This window comes from Geotrypetes seraphini, chromosome 7 (genome assembly GCF_902459505.1).
Source record: "Geotrypetes seraphini chromosome 7, aGeoSer1.1, whole genome shotgun sequence".
Lineage (NCBI taxonomy): Eukaryota > Metazoa > Chordata > Amphibia > Gymnophiona > Dermophiidae > Geotrypetes > Geotrypetes seraphini.
In genome coordinates, this window is record NC_047090.1 from 159,931,231 (window position 1) to 159,951,208 (window position 19,978).

Sequence of the window (19,978 nt, forward strand, 5' to 3'; positions counted from 1 at the left end):
CGCGAGGGGTATGCGCGGTAGGTAAAAACGCGTATAACGCGCGCGTTATATGCGTGAAAATACGGTACTCCCGCTTCAAAACATGATGTCTAAAGCAGCAGAGATGCCAAGCCTTAATTTAAACAGGAAATTTGTGCATGCCCATCAGCGTGCCATCCAATTAATCTCCTATCATGTACTTCAGGATTTACAGTTTGTGGCATTGCAAGCAGTTGCCTACAGGAGGAAATATTTTACTATGCTATTATATAAAGAACAGTGGATGATATTTACCTGAGATAGGATTAAGTAAGGAAATTAATTGGATGGCACTGTGATGGACATTAAATCGAGGCTCGGTGTCTCTGCTGGTAGAGGATGCCATGTTTTGAAGCGAGAGTACTCCCTCGCTAATGAGACATTGAGGCCCAGATTTTGCAAACGGTACTGCTAGTGGTGGCCTGCAAAAGTGGTACTGTTCACATGTCCATCACGCAACAGCGCTGTTTTCAGAATTGCAGCCATGTCTAAAGTAGGCGCTGGAAATGTAGGTCCAGGGTTTTACAGGCTTACATCAACTTCCGGCATAAATCACAACTACTTTAGACATAGCATTCTTCAGCGCCTCTATAATAATAATTTTTAAAGGAACTAAAGGAACTAAATTTTTAAAGGAACTAAACGCAAAAAGATGTGTGACAACTTACTTGCAACACATGCAGCTAAATTGGACCTCTCCATCACCAACCTACTGACAGCATCAACTGACCTCAAGGCTTTCCGCAAAGAAATCAAGACCCTACTATTCAAGAAATTCACCCAAACGTCCTAATCCCTTCCTTTTCCCCTCAATCCCCCTCTTAGAACCCACTCATCAAAATTGCTTTAGTCCTTACACCTTAATTGTAATTTGTATTTCTCTCCCTGGAAATGTCCAGTTATCGTTCTGATGTAATCCGCTTAGAACTGAAAGGTACAGGCGGAATATAAGCCAGTAATGTAATGTAATGTAATTTTATTTCTTATATACCGCTATACCGTGAAGTTCAAAGCGGTTTACAATAAAGATACATTTTGACAGTACATGGGATACAGATAGTTTACAATAAAGATACGTTTAGTCAGTACATGGGATACAAGATGGAAAGAGAGTATAAGTTAGTCTCAAACCTTGAATTGGGGTGGTGGCGAGGTGGGGAAGAGGGCCGTAGCGAGGAAGAGGTGGGTTGGGAATTTAGAATTTGTTAATCAATCGAGTTTTCAGGGATTTTCTAATGTCTGCGTATGTAGTGGCCTCAAGTATGGGTTTTCCAAGCCATGTGTTCAGCCTAGCTGCCTGGAATGATAACATTCTATCTAGAAACTTTTTGTATTGGTAAGATTTCAGGGAGGGGTAATTAAATAGGTTTGTTCTGCGAGTGCTCTTGTTGGACTCGTTGAGAGAGAACTGGGAGATTAGGTAAGCTCGAAGAATCCCAAAGAGAGCTTTGTAACAAATACAAGCAAACTTGAAGAGGACTCTAGATTCTGCGGGTAACCAGTGGAGTTTCTGATAAGGGGTAATGTGTTCCCATTTTTTTAAACCGTGGATTCGTCGGATCGCAGTGTTCTGAATTAGTCTCAGCTTGTTGAGGTTCTTTTTATAAGCTCCTAGGTATATGATATTACAGTAATCTAGAGTGCTTAAGATGGATGATTGTATTAGTAAACGGAAGGACTTTTCATCGAATAATTTTTTAATAGTGCGAAATTTCCATAAAACCGAAATACATTTTTTAAATAATAGGTTTGTGTGATTTTCCATGGTTAGGTGTTTGTCAAGTGTTACCCCCAGTATCTTTATGGTTTGGTCAATTTTGTATTCTCGACTCTGTAGGTGAATTGTATTATCTTTTATCTTTTTCTGTGTTGATGGCCATCAGTTTGAAGGCCATCATCCAGCGCTCTATCTGATTTAGGATGTTGGTTAGAGTTGATGAATTGTGACGTTAGGGCAGTTAGCGGAATCACTACAGTGATGTCGTCTGCGTAAATGTAGAAGATGAGCCCTAGGCTTTGTAGCAGATTTCCTAATGAACTGAGGTAGATATTAAAGAGGGTCGGGGATAGGGGGGAACCCTGAGGTAATCCGCAGTTGTCATTCTAGCTATGGGAAAGTTTGTCATCTTTGAATACCTGGTAGGATCTGTTCCTGAGGAATCCCTGGAACCAATTGTGAACATTTCCTGTGATGCCTATGGCTTCTAGGCAGTTCAAAAGAATGGTGTGATCTACTAGGTCAAAGGCGCTACTTAGATCCAGTTTATAAATGTGGCTCGGCAGTGCTTTTAGTAGGCATCTGCAGACACCTACATTTTTTTCTTTTAATTGCTTTTAAAAATGCAGTCAATTACCACAATGTTTATCATCAATTAAAATAATTAAGTTAGGTGGTGATAATGCCTACTGCCACCTAACTTATGGCACGGTTTTTAGAATCAGGCCCGAGTTATTTAACATTAATTTGAAAGGTTTTCTTTGTGAAAAACTATTGGTGTATTTATGCACATTTTTGTGTTTGCAGCATTTGAATATACAACTTGAAGAAGTCAATCTGGTGAAACTTGGATCCATTTTGGGGGATTTGAAAATCATGAGGCACAGATAACTATTTTTGGGATGTTATCCACAAGTTATTGTGAAAGTTGAGAAGACTGGTCATGAAAAGTGCTTTAATAACACTTTTACTCTAGATTTGTTCTAAACCACACAGAAGCAATTTGCAATATCCAGGTCTGTGTGTACTAACATATAATACATAATTACATGCTTTAATTTCTAGCTGATAACTTGCAATTTGCCAGGTGAAACATTAAAAGAAATACACACACATGCTAAACACGAAAGGTGCATGAAAAACAAAAAGCAGTGGAGCCAAAAAGCCATCACATTAACATACTGTGTATTACGCCATCTTCTTGACTTAAATACTAGCAGGAAGATCCTTTGTAGATAACGTCAACACATTTTTGACTCTGACAACACCTTATAAGCCAGAGAAAATTCTACCTCACCATGCTTGCAAATGGCTACACTGGTTTTCAAAACATCTATATATTGAGGTGAGACCTCAAATGTTTTCAAGAGATTTTAAATATGAACACAAAGATAAAAGTATTCAACTAAACATCGGTAAGCGCAGAAGTAGAAAAATGACTTCAGTTTAAGTAGGCATGAAATACTACAAGCTGGAAGCATCAACTCTACTGTATAACAGCAAAGACATTAGTTAGTCCCTATTGTCTGCCATGCCCCTTCCCTTACTTTGTTTAAAAGCAGACTGAAAACCCACCTTCTTGATGTTGCCTTCAATCCATAACCCTACTCCCCACTGCCCTAGCCAGCAGATTAACTATTCCCCCTAACTGTATCCATGCAATCCTGTTTGTCTCTCTAAATTGTAAGCTCCTTCGAGCAGGGCCTGTCTTCTTTGTGATCCTGTACAGTGCTGCATACATCTGGAAATAATTTGTAGTAGTAGTAGTGTTCACTATTATAGCAGTCAGGGCCTGTGGACACAAGGGGGGCTGAATCTACAAATGGGTGTCCAGATTGTAGGCGTCCTACCACCATCTGGCAGCCAATCGGGACGCACATTTTTAAATGAAAACTTCCCGAGGCAGGACGCCTGCACTGTAGGCGTTTGTCGCTGGTCTAGGGAGACATGTAGGGACACCTAAGCTCGCCCAAGGCTGATGTGGTTTCTCCCGAAAGTGGCTTTGGGCAAGTTAAGCGGCCCTAGGCATCTCCCTAGAGCTGCGACAGACGCCTGAAATGTAGGCCAGCAAAATTATGGCCTACATTTCAAGTTTCAAGTTTATCAAGTTTCAAGTTTATTATGTGATTTGATTAATCGCCTAATCTACATTCTAGGCGATGTACAAACAATAACGAATAAATAAAAACTTGGGTAATTATTTAAAAAAAACAAATAATATTACATAATTACAAAAACTTACAGTCATAAAACATTAGGAAAAATATATTTAAAGGGTTACAATCTGGTTCAAATTTTATATTTCGGGATTAAACAACAGGGAGGGAATAAAAGCACAAATATGAAAATGAGAGGATAGGAAGAAATATAAAGTTATTTAATTAACTAAAAGCATCATTGAAAAAAAAACTTTTAAGCTTAATCTTAAAATTAACTAAATTCTTTTCTTCAAATGTTATCATCAAATATATTTATTGAGCTTGGCAAAGAAAAAGAAAGATACAGCATAACAGAGCAATAAACAAGTTCACAGTTTGGAAAACAGAACCTCAACACAGCAGCCCCCCTGCCCACCCCCCAGTCCTCCTTCAAGCTACAGGCCACAATGTGAACCACAGGAGAAGGCATAGACAGAGACACTGACAAAGGCAATGAACACAACAAGGCACAAAAAAAAACACACATCAACAGTTCAATAAGCGGCTGTGAGCCAGGAGGGGTCATAGTGCTCTAAAAGAGCTCCCAAATACGTTGAAAAGAGCGTCCCTGACATTTCAAATGTTAAAAGTAAACGCGCACGCCTGAGCTGATCGCAGCGAGGGAATTCCCAATCAGCTGAGCCGGCAGGACTCCCTAAAGCCGTGCTTTGGAGAGTCCTGCCAGCTCAGCTGATTGGGGGGATAATACCCCTGCCACGATCAGCTGAGCCGGCTGTGGCAGAGGACATCCCGATACAAACCCCCAAAATGGCAAGGGATCCCTAGCAAAGATAGGTGGCTGAGATGCCTATCTTTGCGATCAGGCAGCGTGATTCTATAACCGGGCGCCGGATTATAGAAACGGAGGGGAAGGGGGCGGGGGGGTTAGGCATCTATTTGTTAGGGCAGATGCAATTCGGCATAGGATGCCGGTACCCAATTCTCAGCCACTACTTAGGTGGCCACCAAGACCGGTGTCCTATACAGAATCAGGCCCAAGATGCTTTACACTCCTTCATCACCACCATCTAAATTCATGATCTGGAATGCACATCAAGTATATCATTTAGGGATTACTTCATTTTTTTTAAACTTTATTTTTCATTTTTAACTTTAAATACAGCTTCAATCAGAGGTCTTAGAATTGCTCCCCCCCCCTTCATATTCAATCTTAAAGCAACAAATCAAACAAAGCAACCAAAAGCAACACAAAATTACAAAAATGCAATCCTTAAGACTCCTATAAACCCCACCCGATATTTAAATAAGATTTCCAGTGTCTCGTGGCACCCCTTGACCCCCAACCTCCCTCCCCATTAACCTACCTAGATGATCAGCAAAATGACCCAGATGGTATCTGGGTGGCTAAACGTATGTCAATTCAGAACTAAAATAAAATAAGGACTTCACATTTCACCTTTATATGATAGACCTGCAAATAATTTTTTTTAAAAATCTAAGCAGTTTACATAATTCAATTTAATGGGAGAAAAAAAATTAACTAGGCTACAGTGTAGTTGGCAAAGTTGCATAAAACTAAAAAAGGAAAAAATTGTTAAGTAAAAGTCCAAATGTAAGATACAATAGGAAAGAAAGGAGCACAAGTAAACACAAGACAATTAAGCTGTTATCGTAAGGCTATGACAACTAACAAGATAATGGAGAACTAAATCAAATAGGGGAAAAATAACTGATTTTAAGTAAAGCCTTAAACTTTTAAGAGAAGGTTCAGGTCTTATTTCTAAAGGAATAGAGTTCCACAGGATACACATAGTATGCATTTAGCTCCCCATAGCGTACATGTTTATGAATTAGTCTCATTTCTCTGTAAGTTGTATGTTATTGATCCTATAGCTTTTGTCTCTCTGATCCTGTAACATGTTATTGACTCTGTAGCGTATGTATCTCTGATCCCGAAAACTCTTGCGTTATGTATCCTTGTAACCCAGTGGTCTCAAACTTGTGGCCCGCCAGGTACTATTTTGAGACCCTCAGTATGTTTATCATAATCATAAAAGCAAAATAAAACAGCTTCTTGATCATATGTCTCATTAGCTATAAATTACAATATTATTATTAAGACTTAGCCAAAAGGAAAGATTTATAAACCATAAAGAGGTTTTACCTCATGCAAAATTGTCATTAACTATTTTTTCTGCGGCCCTCCAAGAACCTACAAATCCAAAATGTGGCCCTGCAAAGGGTTTGAGTTTGAGACCACTGTTGTAACCCGTTCTGGGCTCTTGGGGAAGATGGGCTATAGTGGTGCATGACTATGTCTTCTTCAAACCTGCGACAGGCTTTGGCAATGGATTTGCAAATTTCACTTGATTGGCATTGAACCCCTTATTTACCAATTCGGAACAATGCAGCATTTCAACTGGGCCGTGACAATCCTGCCTTTCTAGAGTAGGACCATAAAGGCATAAGATGCATCTTTCAAGTGGTGTCAAATTAGGGCACTATTAAATCCTTCCAGACCTTGAAATCAGAATTTCAGTTAACTTCTAGAAATGCCTATGCCTATTTATAGCTACATCATTATAATGCTACTTTGGATGTCACCCATTTGAAAGTGGACAAGAGCTTTCGTCCATAGCATACATGCTGGGTTCACAAATGAAGGTCCCACTTCGATTTCACCATAAGGAATCTTCACCACCTCTTGACTATTCTCAGATCACTGGACTGCAGACTTGGAATTTTCCATACCAGATAATCTCATAGTGGATGCCATACATGCTCTCCAATCTTTACGTCTTTATGGGAAATGCAACACAAAATTATTGAGACTACATTTAGCGCCTCAAAAAGAATTTTTGCTTCATATTTCTATGACTAGGGCATGCTTGAAATGTGGTCAAACAAGGGCCTCCTTGGGACATACGTTTTGGAAGTGTCCACTTATAGCTGCATTTTGGAACTGTATTTTTACTCTTATATGAATCATCTGGAAATATCAAATAAAATCTACTGTCCCGTTACTCTTTGATCTTTCTCCGGGATCCAAACCACCCAAAAGGGGCCTCAAAAAGTCTGTTTAATGTTCTTTACTAATGGCTCTAAAGTCTATCTTGACCACTTGGATTTCCCCAGCACTACAAACAGAACAATTTTGGCATTCTATAATGATTCATCTTCTGTATATGGAACAATGTTTGGTAAAAAGATATTCATTCATTGAAGGGGAAACGATTTGAAGCTGTGTGGGAACCTTATTGGTTAATATTATTGCAAATGGGATGCAGTAGAATTTTGAACTTATGAATCCAGCTGTTTTCTTATGGCATTTATCTTATGAATAGTGTGGGGAGGGGTGGGTGGGATATGGGGAGTTGTTGGAGTTAGTTTGGATATATTTCAAGTGTATTTTGTAAAATTAGCAATGTAAATCTTTGTCACAAGAGACTGTTTACTAGCCAACTTGTTATTGTTCAATAAAAACTATTTCAAGATAATCGTTTTGGCAGAATCTTAGAAAAGATTTTAACAGCTAAATTTAGCCTATGGGACCCACATGCTGCTGGGTCCCTACCTTGTTTACACATTAAAGTGATTCCAGCTTAAGATATTGAATCTGCTGCCCCCCCACCCCCCAACACTGAATTAAACAAAATTGTAATTTTTATTTTTTTATTTTTTTAAATATCAGGGGCACGGGGGTCAGGTCAGGGGGAGGCTAGTTTTTCTGCCCCATGCAGAGGGAGCACCACCCATTCTACACCACCTTTTCTCGCATCATGACTCCTTCAAAATTTTTTCTGCATCAGGGAACAGCAGCTAATATCCTACATATAAGTGATTTGAATATGCTGTGTGGTTATAGTCACTGTGCAATCGAATTCCTGCACCCTAGGCCCACACACATTTCATGGTAAATGCATTCTGTAGTTTTCTGCATTAGCCCCTCTGTGAAGTGGTTAACTTCTATCTCCCTCAACGTTTTAAAGATAGCTTGCCACTTTACAAAACTTTCTTTCACTACGGCTTAAAACCCATCACCCCCCACTCTCATTCTGACACTACCTTACAGTTCAAAGTAATCCTGAATATATTTTTCTGAACTTAGCTGAACTTCCGTTAAAGAATAAGCTTTCAATATGCTTCCAAACTCTTAGGCCTTTGTCCCCTGGGCTCTACTGACACTCGAGCCAGATGGGGGCATGGTTTGACCAAGTCATATCTTTTTCACCTGCCTTACTGACCTGCTGCATCAAAGATTTATCCATTAGCACTATGTCAGTGCATGAGTAGGTGTCATCTGCAGGTGAGAAAAAAATGTACTTCCTCTGTTGTGGGCATAGCCCTCAAACCTAGAATGTTGCTACTCTTTGGGTTTTGGCCAGGTACTAGTGACCTGGATTGGCCTTGATAAAAGGCTACTGGGCTTGATGGACTCTTGGTCTGACCCAGTATGGTTGTTCTTATGCTCTTATGTGTGCCAAGTATAGGACAATCAAGCCATTGTAACATCACTGATGAGGCTGGCTCTGAGGCACTGTGGAATGAGGCATTATGACATCACAATCTCAGCTCTGGAATGTTCCTCTCATTGGGGTTCCGGAATCTTGCTATTCTTTGAGATGCTGGAATGTTGCTACTCTTTGGGTTTTGGCCAGATACTAGTGACCTGGATTGGCCATGAGAACAGGCTACTGGGCTTGATGGACCATTGGTCTCATCTAGTAAGGCTATTCTTTTGTACATCCACTAAGCCCATCTGCCAGATACATTCTTTTTCCCCATAAGAGAATTTAGCCAAGTTGTCTAGGCTGAGGGCCAAAGTCAACTTAAAAAAAAAATGTATGCCACAATTATCCAAAATGTTTTATTTCTTTTGAGCAGTAGGCTGCCGCTTCCACCCCTCTCTCCCCAGTTCTGCAACAAATTCCCCTTGCTTGTGGCTGGGGGGCATATACATAGATTTAAGTTGCATTTTTGCTGATCAGTTTCCCACTTTTTGGTAATGCTCATCATCAAACATAATCCCTACTACTCTTTTCTCTCATATTAAAGGCCAAAATGATATCTGGATACCCCAGGATCCACATTGAAGTCCTCATTTTTACTGTAAGAGTTGGATTTTCTAGGGGAAAAGAAAACCCTACAGATGCTCCCATCTCTGCACTTCCCACAAGAGCATCTATCTGTCTCTTACAGGGGAAAATTTAATTCTTTACCATCATCAATGGATACATATTTCAGGTTTACCCTGCCACAGTTACATATCAGAAAACAACCCTCCTTCCCTTAGGGTCCACCATTAACCCATAACAGGCCCAAATCCTTAATATTCTCCATAGTGCTAACCAAGTTTTTTTTTTTAACTTCTGTACCAGCTAACAGAAATTTTGGCCGAGCAACTCAATGTCTGGTCAAAATGCATTTGGATTTAAGCAGGGGCCAAGGGCATTCTGAAGAGAGGGTAAAATTTATCCATATTAGGAGTAAGATTTCACTGTTGAATGTCTAAATTTTATTCATTTAGGGGGACCACACAAATAGCAATAGCAGTGATCTCTTTAAACATTATCTGCTCAAAATTAGGATTGCATATTTGATTGCCCTAATCACACAGGGACACTGAATATTATGCATGAGGATAAATGGATAAGTGACCATCTTTCTGAACACTGCTCCATTATCCTATATAATAAAGAGCTAGCCGCGCATGCGCACTCCTATTTGCGTGTTCTGTGCGGTGTAGGTCTGTGGCCGCAGGAGTGCGCATGCGCAAGTCCCCAGCCTTGGCCGCGGCTTGAGGCGTATGCACCAGTTACCTGCATCGGGCGACAGGAGCGGCTCTGGCAGCGGATGGCGGGAGGAGGGCTCATGGTCCTGCTGCCGCTGCCGCTCCTGTTCACAGCGGCCTGCACGTCTCCAACTCACCCCCTCACGCAACAACCGCTACCGCTCCTGTTCTTCCCCTCCTTCCAGTCACCGCTGCCATTCCTATTTAAAACGGCCTGCTGAGGTTCGCGACCAGCTGTAGCGAACCTCGCAGGCCGCTCTCCACGTGGTAGCACGTTCCCTCTGACGCGATCGCGTCAGAGGGAACATGCTACTGAGGTGAACAGCGATGACTGGAGGGAGGGGAAGAGGAAAAAGACTGAAGGGTGTCGTGCCAGTGCTGCAGGTACAGGGGGATGCTTTTGTTGGAGAGGTGTGCTGGGGGTAGACAGCTTTGCTCGGGGGGGAGGGGGAAGACACAAGGGGGTCAGGGAGAGGGAAAGGGGGCTGCTTTGGGGGAAGGGGTATGCTGGAAGCAGACAGCTTAGCTCTGGGTGGGGTGGGGGAATGACACAAGGACACAGAAACAAAGAATGACACACAGGGGGCCATTGAGACAGACAGAAAGGAAGACATTCAGGCAGCGTCCAAGGAGAGACAGCCAGTGTCCAAGGAGAGAAAAACAAATAAACATAGACAGACAGACAGCGGCCAAGGGGAGAGAGAGAAAGAAAGAAAGACAGACACACACATCTATTCTAGCACCCGTTAATGTAACGGGCTTAAAGACTAGTGTTTAATAAAGGCATAATGGTAGGAAAGGCTGTACTTAAATTAAATTGGGGACAGTCAGCTTTGAACATTTTGTTTGAACATAGTGTTATCTTGATATTTGTTTACTTACATTCTAATTTTTAAAAATGTTTGATTTAATATTTGTGCGGTAGCTTCCTGTTTTCTTGTGAATCAATATTTTGGTTTCTTTGCGTTTCCTTTTGCAACAAGTTTTTAGGTAAAAACAAGGACTCGTTACTGTGTTCAGAATACACCATACTTTTACTAGCTTTGCCCACAAATTCTGACACTTTGGACTCCTTTTACAAAGCCGCACGCTAAATTGCCGCACACGCTAGCCGCTACCACCTCCTTTTGAGCAGGCCGTTTATTTCCGGATAGCGCACATTAATCTGGTCCGTGCGATAAAACCGCTAGCGCGGCTTTGTAAAAGGAGCCCTTTATTATTATTCTGAAAACTTGCACTAAAATAGAACAGGCATTGTCACCAAAATAATCACTTCCACCAAATTCAGAATTCCTTTTGCTAAAAATCAGTGCAAGTTATCTGCCACAGGTCCCCTACGACCACCCAGGGTCCTGTGGCAGATAGCTTGCGATAACCTTTAGTAAAACACTTCCTCTTACCATTATAATTTTAAATCCTTTTCTCTCAATCAGTTGGCTACCTGGGAGGCGAGGGATGCAGGAGGATCTCGGAAGCGGAACATAGTTTTTAGGAATGTTTGGGAGCCATATCTACAGTCCTTACAACCAAAGGGTCGAAGTGTGATTTTACGTTGGGTAACCTGAACTGGATGCTCAGTTTGCTGGGGTGCTAGAGCAGTAGTGCTTTCTGGTGGGAAGGGGAGTACCAAGGAGGGGGAGGGGAGGGTGGACGGGGTGGGGTTCGTATGGTTCTAGCACTTAGTCACAGGTTTATGTATTGGGGCTGAGTTGGGGGAGGGAAGTGGTGTGGCTTCTTCGGGGCTCATCAGAGTCCAGGGCCTCGGAGGGTCATTCTGCCAACTCTGGCCTTGTCTGCCTTGAGTCGATTGAGGGGGGGGGAGGTGTTGTTGCTGTTCTTATCTCCGGTATGTATTTGATATTCTGTTGAATATGATGCCACAATATTTGTATTATGAATCTTTTGTATTGCACTGTTTTGATAGCATTATTGTTTGCAAAAATAAAATTGTTTGAACCTAAATCCTTTTCTCTCAATAGTTGTTCCTATTCACAAGATTTTATATATTGAATTGTAAACTGCTTTGATTCTTGTGTGAAAGGCAATATATCAAATTTTAAGATTTAAAAAAAAAAAAAAAAACCAATTTAAAAACTAAACACAATTGCTAACTCTAATGAGCTCTGTATCATGCCGACATCAATGCATTTTTGAATACCCCTAGCACCAGCACAAGAAGGCTCGGAAACAAAAAGTCTGATATTCAATAAAAAAACACTGACTTCCAAAATTTAGGGCCCCCCCCTTTTACAAAGCTGCAGTATTGATTCTCTCACGGAAAATGAACCGAAGCCCATACATCCATAATGAAGTGGTTTTGGTATCAGAAGAGGAGTTAGCTTTGTTTGATCTGATCTTGGCAGCTTTGTAACTTCTTACCTCACTTCTCAAAAGGCTTTTAACACTACAGTTATGAGGGCATGAAACTAGTACAGATGGACACTCCATTTCTTCATGTTTCTACATAGAGAGAAAAAAAAATGCTTATCTTCAGTACACATTACTAATTTAATAATCTCTTATTAAAAAACCCCCAAAAATATTAGAACTTTTAAGACAAATGTTTTACTTAGGTTAATCAAACATACAAATCTGATATAACAACCCATAGTGTTATGGCACTTATTATCCTCTAAGACAGGGGTGTCAAACTCAGTCACATAAGGGGCCAAAATCTAAAACACAGGCTAAGTCGCGGGCCGAATTTTTTTATTAAGATACTTAGGGCTCCTTTTACAAAGCGGTGCTAGGGCCTTAACGCATGGAATAGCGCACACTAAAATGATGCGTGCGTTAGCCGCTTCCGCCTCCTTTTGAGCAGGCGGTAGATTTTCGGCTAGTGAACACTATAGCGCGCGCTAATCCAGTGCGTGCGCTAAAACGCTTAGTGCACCTTCGTAAAACATGCCCTTAATTTTAGTAGAAGTATAGATCCTTCCTCACCAGGAAGACGTGGTCGGACACTCGTGTGGCACACCCTGCTCCAACCTAGCTTTACACTGGGACTGGGTCCTTCTGCCTACAAATGGGTAGCGAGGCAGCGTGGTGAGGAGCTTGGAGAATCGCTGGGAGGGGGGCAGCGTGTTCAGGCGCTTGGCGCACCCCTGGGACTGGAGCTGCATGGTCAGGCGCTTAGATGCGGCACAATCACTGTGGGCCATAAAAGACAGCCAGGCGGGCCTGATTCAGCCCCCGGGCCTTGTGTTTGACATGTATGCTCTAAGGAAAAGAAGCAACAAAAGAACGTGGAACACTAGATCAGATGTACCAGTTTGTATTGGAGGCTTGTGTGCTGTGCTGTTTGTTTGTAGCCTTTTAACTACTTGGATTTTTTTGTGGCTTTTATGTTTTTTTATATTTAAAAGACAGTCAAGGACCTTATAAGACCCCTGAGGAAGACATTTTTATTTTGCTGAAACACAGCCCATGTTAGGTCATTTGCATTTTATACATTATTTGATTTGTATCTTGTGTGTCACTTTGTGAATTGTTTTTACGATTATTGTTTTTAAGTTTTTTGGATGCTTTCTAAACTACAAACTGGTACACCTGATCTTCTGTTCCACAATCTTTTGGTGATTTGCTACCTCTTATCCCGTCAGGAGTGTCACTCAATAACAGCTGTTTATGGGTTTAGTAGCAGATATAATTCCCAACATTGAACTTTTAGGACACAGATGTTTAGTCCCTTTCTGAAATTGGGAAAAAAAAACATCTGTGACCTTACCGTACTTTGTCCTGGCAAAGACAAGCACAAACCATGCCCCTTTGCCATTTGTATGCATTTGGGTTTGACATATGCATATCTCAGCTTTGTACTTAGACGTTTACATCAAATAAATGTGCCTTATTTATACACGTAGCAAATATGAATATTGCTATAATAGCTGAAATACAATATCTGTGCAGACTGCTTTACATGGAGGACCAGTAATTTAGAGAGCGTGTCCAAATATGGATAGCAAGCAATTGCACAATAAAAGGGATCAGCAAACAAGAGTGGAAGACAAAACTGTTAAGGGAGGAGATAGGATTGTCAAGAGGGAGGAAGCACTGCAATGAAGCTAACAGTAAAGGTTATTAAGTTCCAGGCTTCTAAGAGCTAGGAAAATGTAATGCATTGCCTATCACTACTTCCTTCCTCTCCCTCAGTTTCCTCTCCTTCCTTATCCCTGCAAACTCTATCCCACTCCCCTATATTATTTTATTACATCTTCCTTCCCCTGGCAACCATTCAGGGCAGGATTCACAAAGCTCCAACACCACGGTAAAAAATATTGTGGTGAGAATGATTTTTTTCTTTTATTTACTGGCGATGCTCAGCACAACAGCATGCAAAATGATATGCATGCTATTTGTGCAGAATATCACCGGTAAAACGGGGAGGAACTATGCTAGCACTTGCTCAGAAGAGCAAATCGCTAGCACAACTCCTCCTCCAACCTGCCAAAACTGCCCCAAAAATTAATAAGCAGCTCCTGTTCGCCCTGCCTATCGGTTCAACTGATTGGGGCAGGGGAATCTCCAATCAGCTGAGTTGGCAGGACTTCCCAAAGCTGCGGGGGGAGGGGGGCTAATCCACGGACTGGGTTTTTTTGTTTTTAATGGGGGGGGTGTTCGGCAGAGGGAAGAATCTTTTACGATGGGGGGGTCTTCTCTAGCCTTATTTTCCTATCAGTGCTTGGGACAATCAGTGCTCAGGCACTGACAGGAAAGTAAGGCTACAACAGCTCAGACCCTGCCAAAAATGTCTGCAAGGTAAACAGGTCAAAAGCGCGCGCCAACAAAGGCACGCCCAGACAATTGAGCACAAGGCGGAAGCCCGCACCGAAGAAAAACAGTGTTTTAAGGGGCTCCGACAGGGGGTGTGGGGGGGTAACCCCCCACTTTACTAAATACAGATCACGCCGGCGTTGTGGGGGGTTTGGGGGGTTATAACACCCCACATTATACTGAAAACCACTTTTTCCCTAAAAAACAGGGAAAAAGTTTCCAGTATAATGAGGGGGGTTACAACCCCCCAAACCCCCCACAACGCCGGCGCGATCTGTATTCAGTAAAGTGGGGGGTTCCCCACCAACACCCCCCGTCGGAGCCCCTTAAAACACTATTTTTCTTCGGCGTGGGCTTCCGCCTTGCGCTCAGTTGTCTGTGCGCGCCTTTGATTATGAACCAAACTGAGCATTCTTTGCTGTGCATTGCATGGAATGCTCATTAGAATACTAATGAGTTCCTTCTAATGCATTAAGAAGATAAGAATAGCCTTGCTGGGTCAGACCAATGGTCTATCAAGCCCAGTAGCCTGTTCTCACGGTAGCCAATCCAGGATTCTCGGTAGCTGCTACAATGATCAGTAGCAGCCATGAACAATCCTTTTGAGCATCAGCAGGGAAGCTTTCCATGCCAGTGCTTTAACAACTATTACTGCCACAGAAAACCTTTGAGCATCAGGGCATCAGGCCCTTCTAATTCCTGCAATTTTCCAACCCTTCTCCCCCTCCCTCCACAACAAGAACAGCCCATAATAATCTAGTACACTAAGAGATGCATATTTATTCCACACAAAAATGATTTACAAGAAATAAAATTTGACACACAAAAAGAAAAGCTAAGGAGTAACTAAGAAGCAACCATAACAAGAAAAGTCTGGTATTTGAGTAACCCTTAATTTAACCTCATTCTTATCTGCAATTGTGCTTCTTTACAGCAAATTATATAGCTCCCTTGCACTTTTAGGAAGGACAATCAGATAACTTATAGTCCTGATTTTACTAAAATGTGAAGACAAAATACCTGTAATTCAATGATTGGAACATGGCTCTTGCAGTATTTACATGTTGTTTCTCTATATTTACAGGACTTTTCAATGTGGTCTGACAAGTCTTTTCTCAAAACTTTTTCTTTGCAGTCTGAACGAGGGCATGTGAGCTCTTCAAACAGGCAGTCACTTTTCAAATGGACCTAAAACAGTGTAAAGAATTTAAAAATAAATAAAAGATTGATTTATAACAATTTTCAAATATACATCACTTCAATAATATTCCATGATGGGAAAATTGAAACTTTTATTATGAAAAAATTAAATAAGAAATATGATGTATAATACAATCATTTTTACAAAAAAAATAAAGAATGGACTGCAATACTTTAAAAAATAAAAAAACAGCAAATATTAAGCATTAATTATTACCCTCCTCCACCTTCAGCCCATTCTTACAGTGGTATGGCTCTTAGGAAAGCTTAACTTGGACTTGAGCTCTCTCTTTAGCTCCTACAAACTAACAGCCATTTAGGATAAAAAAAATATATATATAATACTTAGGGCTCCTTTTACTAAACCACCAAGAGCTTCTTGCCACAGGCCGGCAAGGTAAATGCTCTGATGCTCATTCAATTCCTATAAGCTTCGGAGCATTTACCTCTTTGCCTGCGGTAAGAAACTCTTCCACAGTTTAGTAAAACCCAGCATTAGTTAGGTGCTATCAACTCAATAAATTACAGGTCTAAAAAGAAATCAGTTTTGTGCTAGTTCAGTAAGGTCCTCCAGTGTCATCCCCATGGATGTTTTCAATTTTTCCAACCATCTGGTTTCTTCGATCTTCCCAAAATTGACGTATTTCTCCAATGATCTTTCTCTTCTGACAGTATGACCAAAATAAGACAATCGTAACTTCATCATTTGGGCTTCGTGTGACATAGCAAGTTTGATCTCTCCCAGAATCAATTTGTTAGTTCTTCTGGTGGTCCATGACATGTCTAAAATCCTTCTCCAACACCAAAGCTCAAATGAGTCAATCTTCTTTCTGTCTTGTTTCCATATTTCCAGCTTTTGCAACTGTAATTGACCACTGAGAAAATGAGCGCTTGGACAAGTCTGATCTTTGTTTGGAGTGTTATTTCCTTGTCTTTGAATACTTTGTTGAGAGCCTTCATTGAAGAGCGACCAAGTGCTATTCTGTGGAGTATTTCTTCCCTGCTAGTTGCTTCTTTGTTTACAAAGGAGCCCAGGAGATTGAAACTATTTACAACTTCTATTCTATTGCCTTCAAAATCTTAATTGATCACACTGATACTATACAACACACATACAAGGACATTTCAGAACAAAATTTGCCCCTACAAAAAAAATTCTGGGACAGAAAGCCAGGAATTCCTGGCATTTCTTTTGAGAAATTCTAGAAAGATCAGGAACAATCTGTACTTTTGATCCTAAGAACATATCATTTATATCTGAAGTAAAGACACAATATATTGTTGTGGTCTATTTCTAGAGCAAAAGTCACAATTAATTTGTTCTTTGAGTGGCGTACCAAGGGGGGGAGGTCCGCCCCGGATGCAGCCTTATGGGGGGGTGCACAGCCGGCCAGGTCTGGAAAATTCTACCGGGCTGATCAGCCTGCCTCTCCCCGACATCAATTCTGCCGTCGGAGAGGAAGTTCGGGCCAGCCAATCGCTGCCTAGCTGCCGTCGGGGAGAGGAATGCTTGTCGGCTCGACGCAGGGAAGGAGAGCTTGGGGCGGCAGCAGCTTTGGGCCATGTTACCCGATGGCGGTGACTTGGGGGGCTGTTCCCTGATGGCGGCGGCAATGGCTTGGGGGAGGGCAGGGAGAAAGAAAGAAAGGGGGCAGGCAGGGAGACAGAAGGAAAGAAGGGAAACAGAGAAAAAGAAAGGGGGCATGAAGAGAGAAAAAAAGAAAGGGAGGCAGGGAGAAAGAAAGGGCAGGGAGAGAGGAAGAAAAATTTGGGGGAGGGAATGAGGTCTGGAGGAGAGGAAGCATACAGGCTGAAAGAAGGGAAGAAAGATTGGATGCACAGTCAGAAGAAGAAAGTGAAACCAGAGGCTCATGAAATCACCAGACAAGGTAGAAAAAATGATTTTATTTTCAATTTAGTGATCAAAATGTGTCTGAATTTATATCTGCTGTCTATATTTTGCACTATGGCCCCCCTTTTACTAAACCACAATAGCGGTTTTTAGCGCAGGGAGCCTATGAGCGTCGAGAGCAGCCCTGGGCATTCAGCGCAGCTCCCTGCGCTAAAAACTGCTATCGTGCTTTATTAAAAAGGGAGGGGGTATTTCTCTATTTCTGTATGGTTGTTACTGAGGTGACAGTGCATAGAGTCATCTGCCTTGACCTCTTTGAAAAAACCCCAGAATAGGAATGATAATTAACATTTTCTCAGCGTACAGTGTGCTTTGTGTTTTTTTTTTAATTTTATTGTTGATAGATCATTTTGACTTGGTCATTTTAAAATAGCTCGCAAGCCCAAAAAGTGTGGGCACCCCTGAGCTAGAGCGTTGAAGCTGCGTGTTTCTGCCATAAAGGTCATCTCTGCTCGCAACCGGATGTTGCATCAGAGACGACCTTTACGGCAGCCATATGAACTACAACGCTCCGGCTGCTGTAAGAAGGCAGTTTAGACATCGCCGGCCACAGGGCAGGGAGGTTTGTCGGACCGGGCCTGTTGTCCAGGCCGGGGGGGGGGGGGGAGAAAGCACCACAAAGGTAAGGGGCAGGGAGGGAGAAAAGGTGGGGTGGAGAGGAAAACAGGGTAAAACGGAGAGGGGAGAAGGACGCTGAAAGCACATGGGGAAGACAGAGTGGGAAGAAGATGCTGAATGGAAATGGGGAACATTTTAACTCCTGTTTAACATATTCATTGACGACCTGGAGGCGGGAACAAAATGTGAGGTCATCAAATTCGCAGATGACACCAAACTATTCAGCAAGGTTGAAACCACGGTAGATTGCGAGGATCTCCAAAGGGATCTTACGACACTGGAAGAATGGGCGAAAAAGTGGCAAATGAGCTTCAACGTAGGGAAATGCAAGGTCATGCATATAGGGAGAAGGAACCCGATGTTCACTTACAAAATGGGGGGATCAATGCTAGGGGTCAGTAAGCTGGAAAGAGACCTGGGAGTGATGGTAGACACGACATTGAAGGCGTCAGCACAGTGCGCCACAGCCTCGAGGAAAGCAAACCAAATGTTAGGTATCATTAAGATGGGTATCTCGACCAGAACGAAGGAAGTCATCCTGCCACTGTACCGGGCTATGGTGCGCCCGCATCTGGAATACTGTGTACAGTACTGGTCACCGTACCTCAAAAAGGACATGGTAATGCTTGAGGGAGTCCAGAGAAGAGCAACTAAACTGACTAAGGGTATGGAAAACCTTACATACACTGACAGACTGAAGAAGCTGGGGCTGTTCTCCCTGGAAAAGCGGAGACTCAGAGGAGATATGATAGAGACCTTCAAGATCCTGAGGGGCATCGAAAAGGTTGACAAGGACAGATTTTTCAATTTGAAAGAAACCACAAGAACAAGGGGTCACTCGATGAAATTGAAGAGGGACAGGTTTAGAACAAACGCAAGGAAATTCTTTTTCACACAGAGGGTGGTGGACACATGGAACACCCTTCCGGAGGCCGTGATAGGAAATAGCACAGTACAGGGTTTCAAGGAAGACCTGGATAGGTTCCTGGAGGACAAAGGGATTGAGGGGTACAGATAAGAGCAGTGGAAGGTTTAGAGATAAGTGTAGAGGTAGATATAAAATTAGTCAGGGACCGCTGCTCAGGCAATATGCCTGATGGTCCGCCGCGTGAGCGGACCGCTGGGCGGGATGGACCTCTGGTCTGCCCCGGCGGAGGCGACTACTTATGTAACAGAGAGTGGGGAGAAGATGCTGAAGGGAAATGAGGAACAGAGAGTGGGGAGAAGATGCTGCAGGTAAATGGGGAAGAGACAGTGGGGAGAAGACGCTGAAGGGAAATGGGGAAGAGAGAGCTGGGAGAAGACGCTGGCAGGGAAGAAGACAGAGATGCCAGACTATGGGAGGAGCGGAGGGAAGAAGATGGGTGCCAGACCAATTTGGAAGGAGGGAGAAAGGAAGAGGCACAGTAACAGAGCAAATGGAAGATGCAGAGAGAAGAGAGACAGTGGATGGAAGGAAGAGAGTAATAAGAAGATGAGGAAAACAGAAACCAGAGAAGTCAAAGGTAGAACAAAAATTTTCTATTTATTTATTGCTTTAGGAGACATACTAGACAAAGGTGTTTTTTGTGTTCTGTGTGTTCGAAAGACATGGTTTTCTGTTAGGATTGATCTGTACTAGTCTGGCTTGTTTAGTTTTACAATGGGTGTATTGATGTTGTACTGCTCACTGCAGTATGTAAGAAGCTGCCTTTTCCTAGGTACTCATGTGTGACATGTAGCTTGTTACTAAAAATCATGTTTTTCGTACAGATGGGGGGGGTGCCAAAAAATGATGGGCCCCGGATGTC

General features: G+C 42.2%; 1 protein-coding gene across 5 annotated transcripts in view; it reads right to left on the reverse strand.

The window, feature by feature from the left end:
* Window positions 1-19,978, reverse strand: part of TRAF3 (TNF receptor associated factor 3) — a 136,976-nt gene that overhangs the window by 49,277 nt on the left and 67,721 nt on the right. For all 5 annotated transcript variants that reach the window (XR_004540177.1, XM_033952950.1, XM_033952952.1 and 2 more), the window contains exons 5-6: window positions 15,479-15,646; window positions 12,065-12,145 (exon numbers count right to left, since the gene is read on the reverse strand). Coding sequence is in view for 4 of the 5 variants with exons in the window: in XM_033952950.1 (XP_033808841.1) it covers window positions 12,065-12,145; window positions 15,479-15,646 (249 nt within the window). In the remaining variant the exon portion in view is untranslated. The remainder of the gene's footprint in view (window positions 1-12,064; window positions 12,146-15,478; window positions 15,647-19,978) is intronic.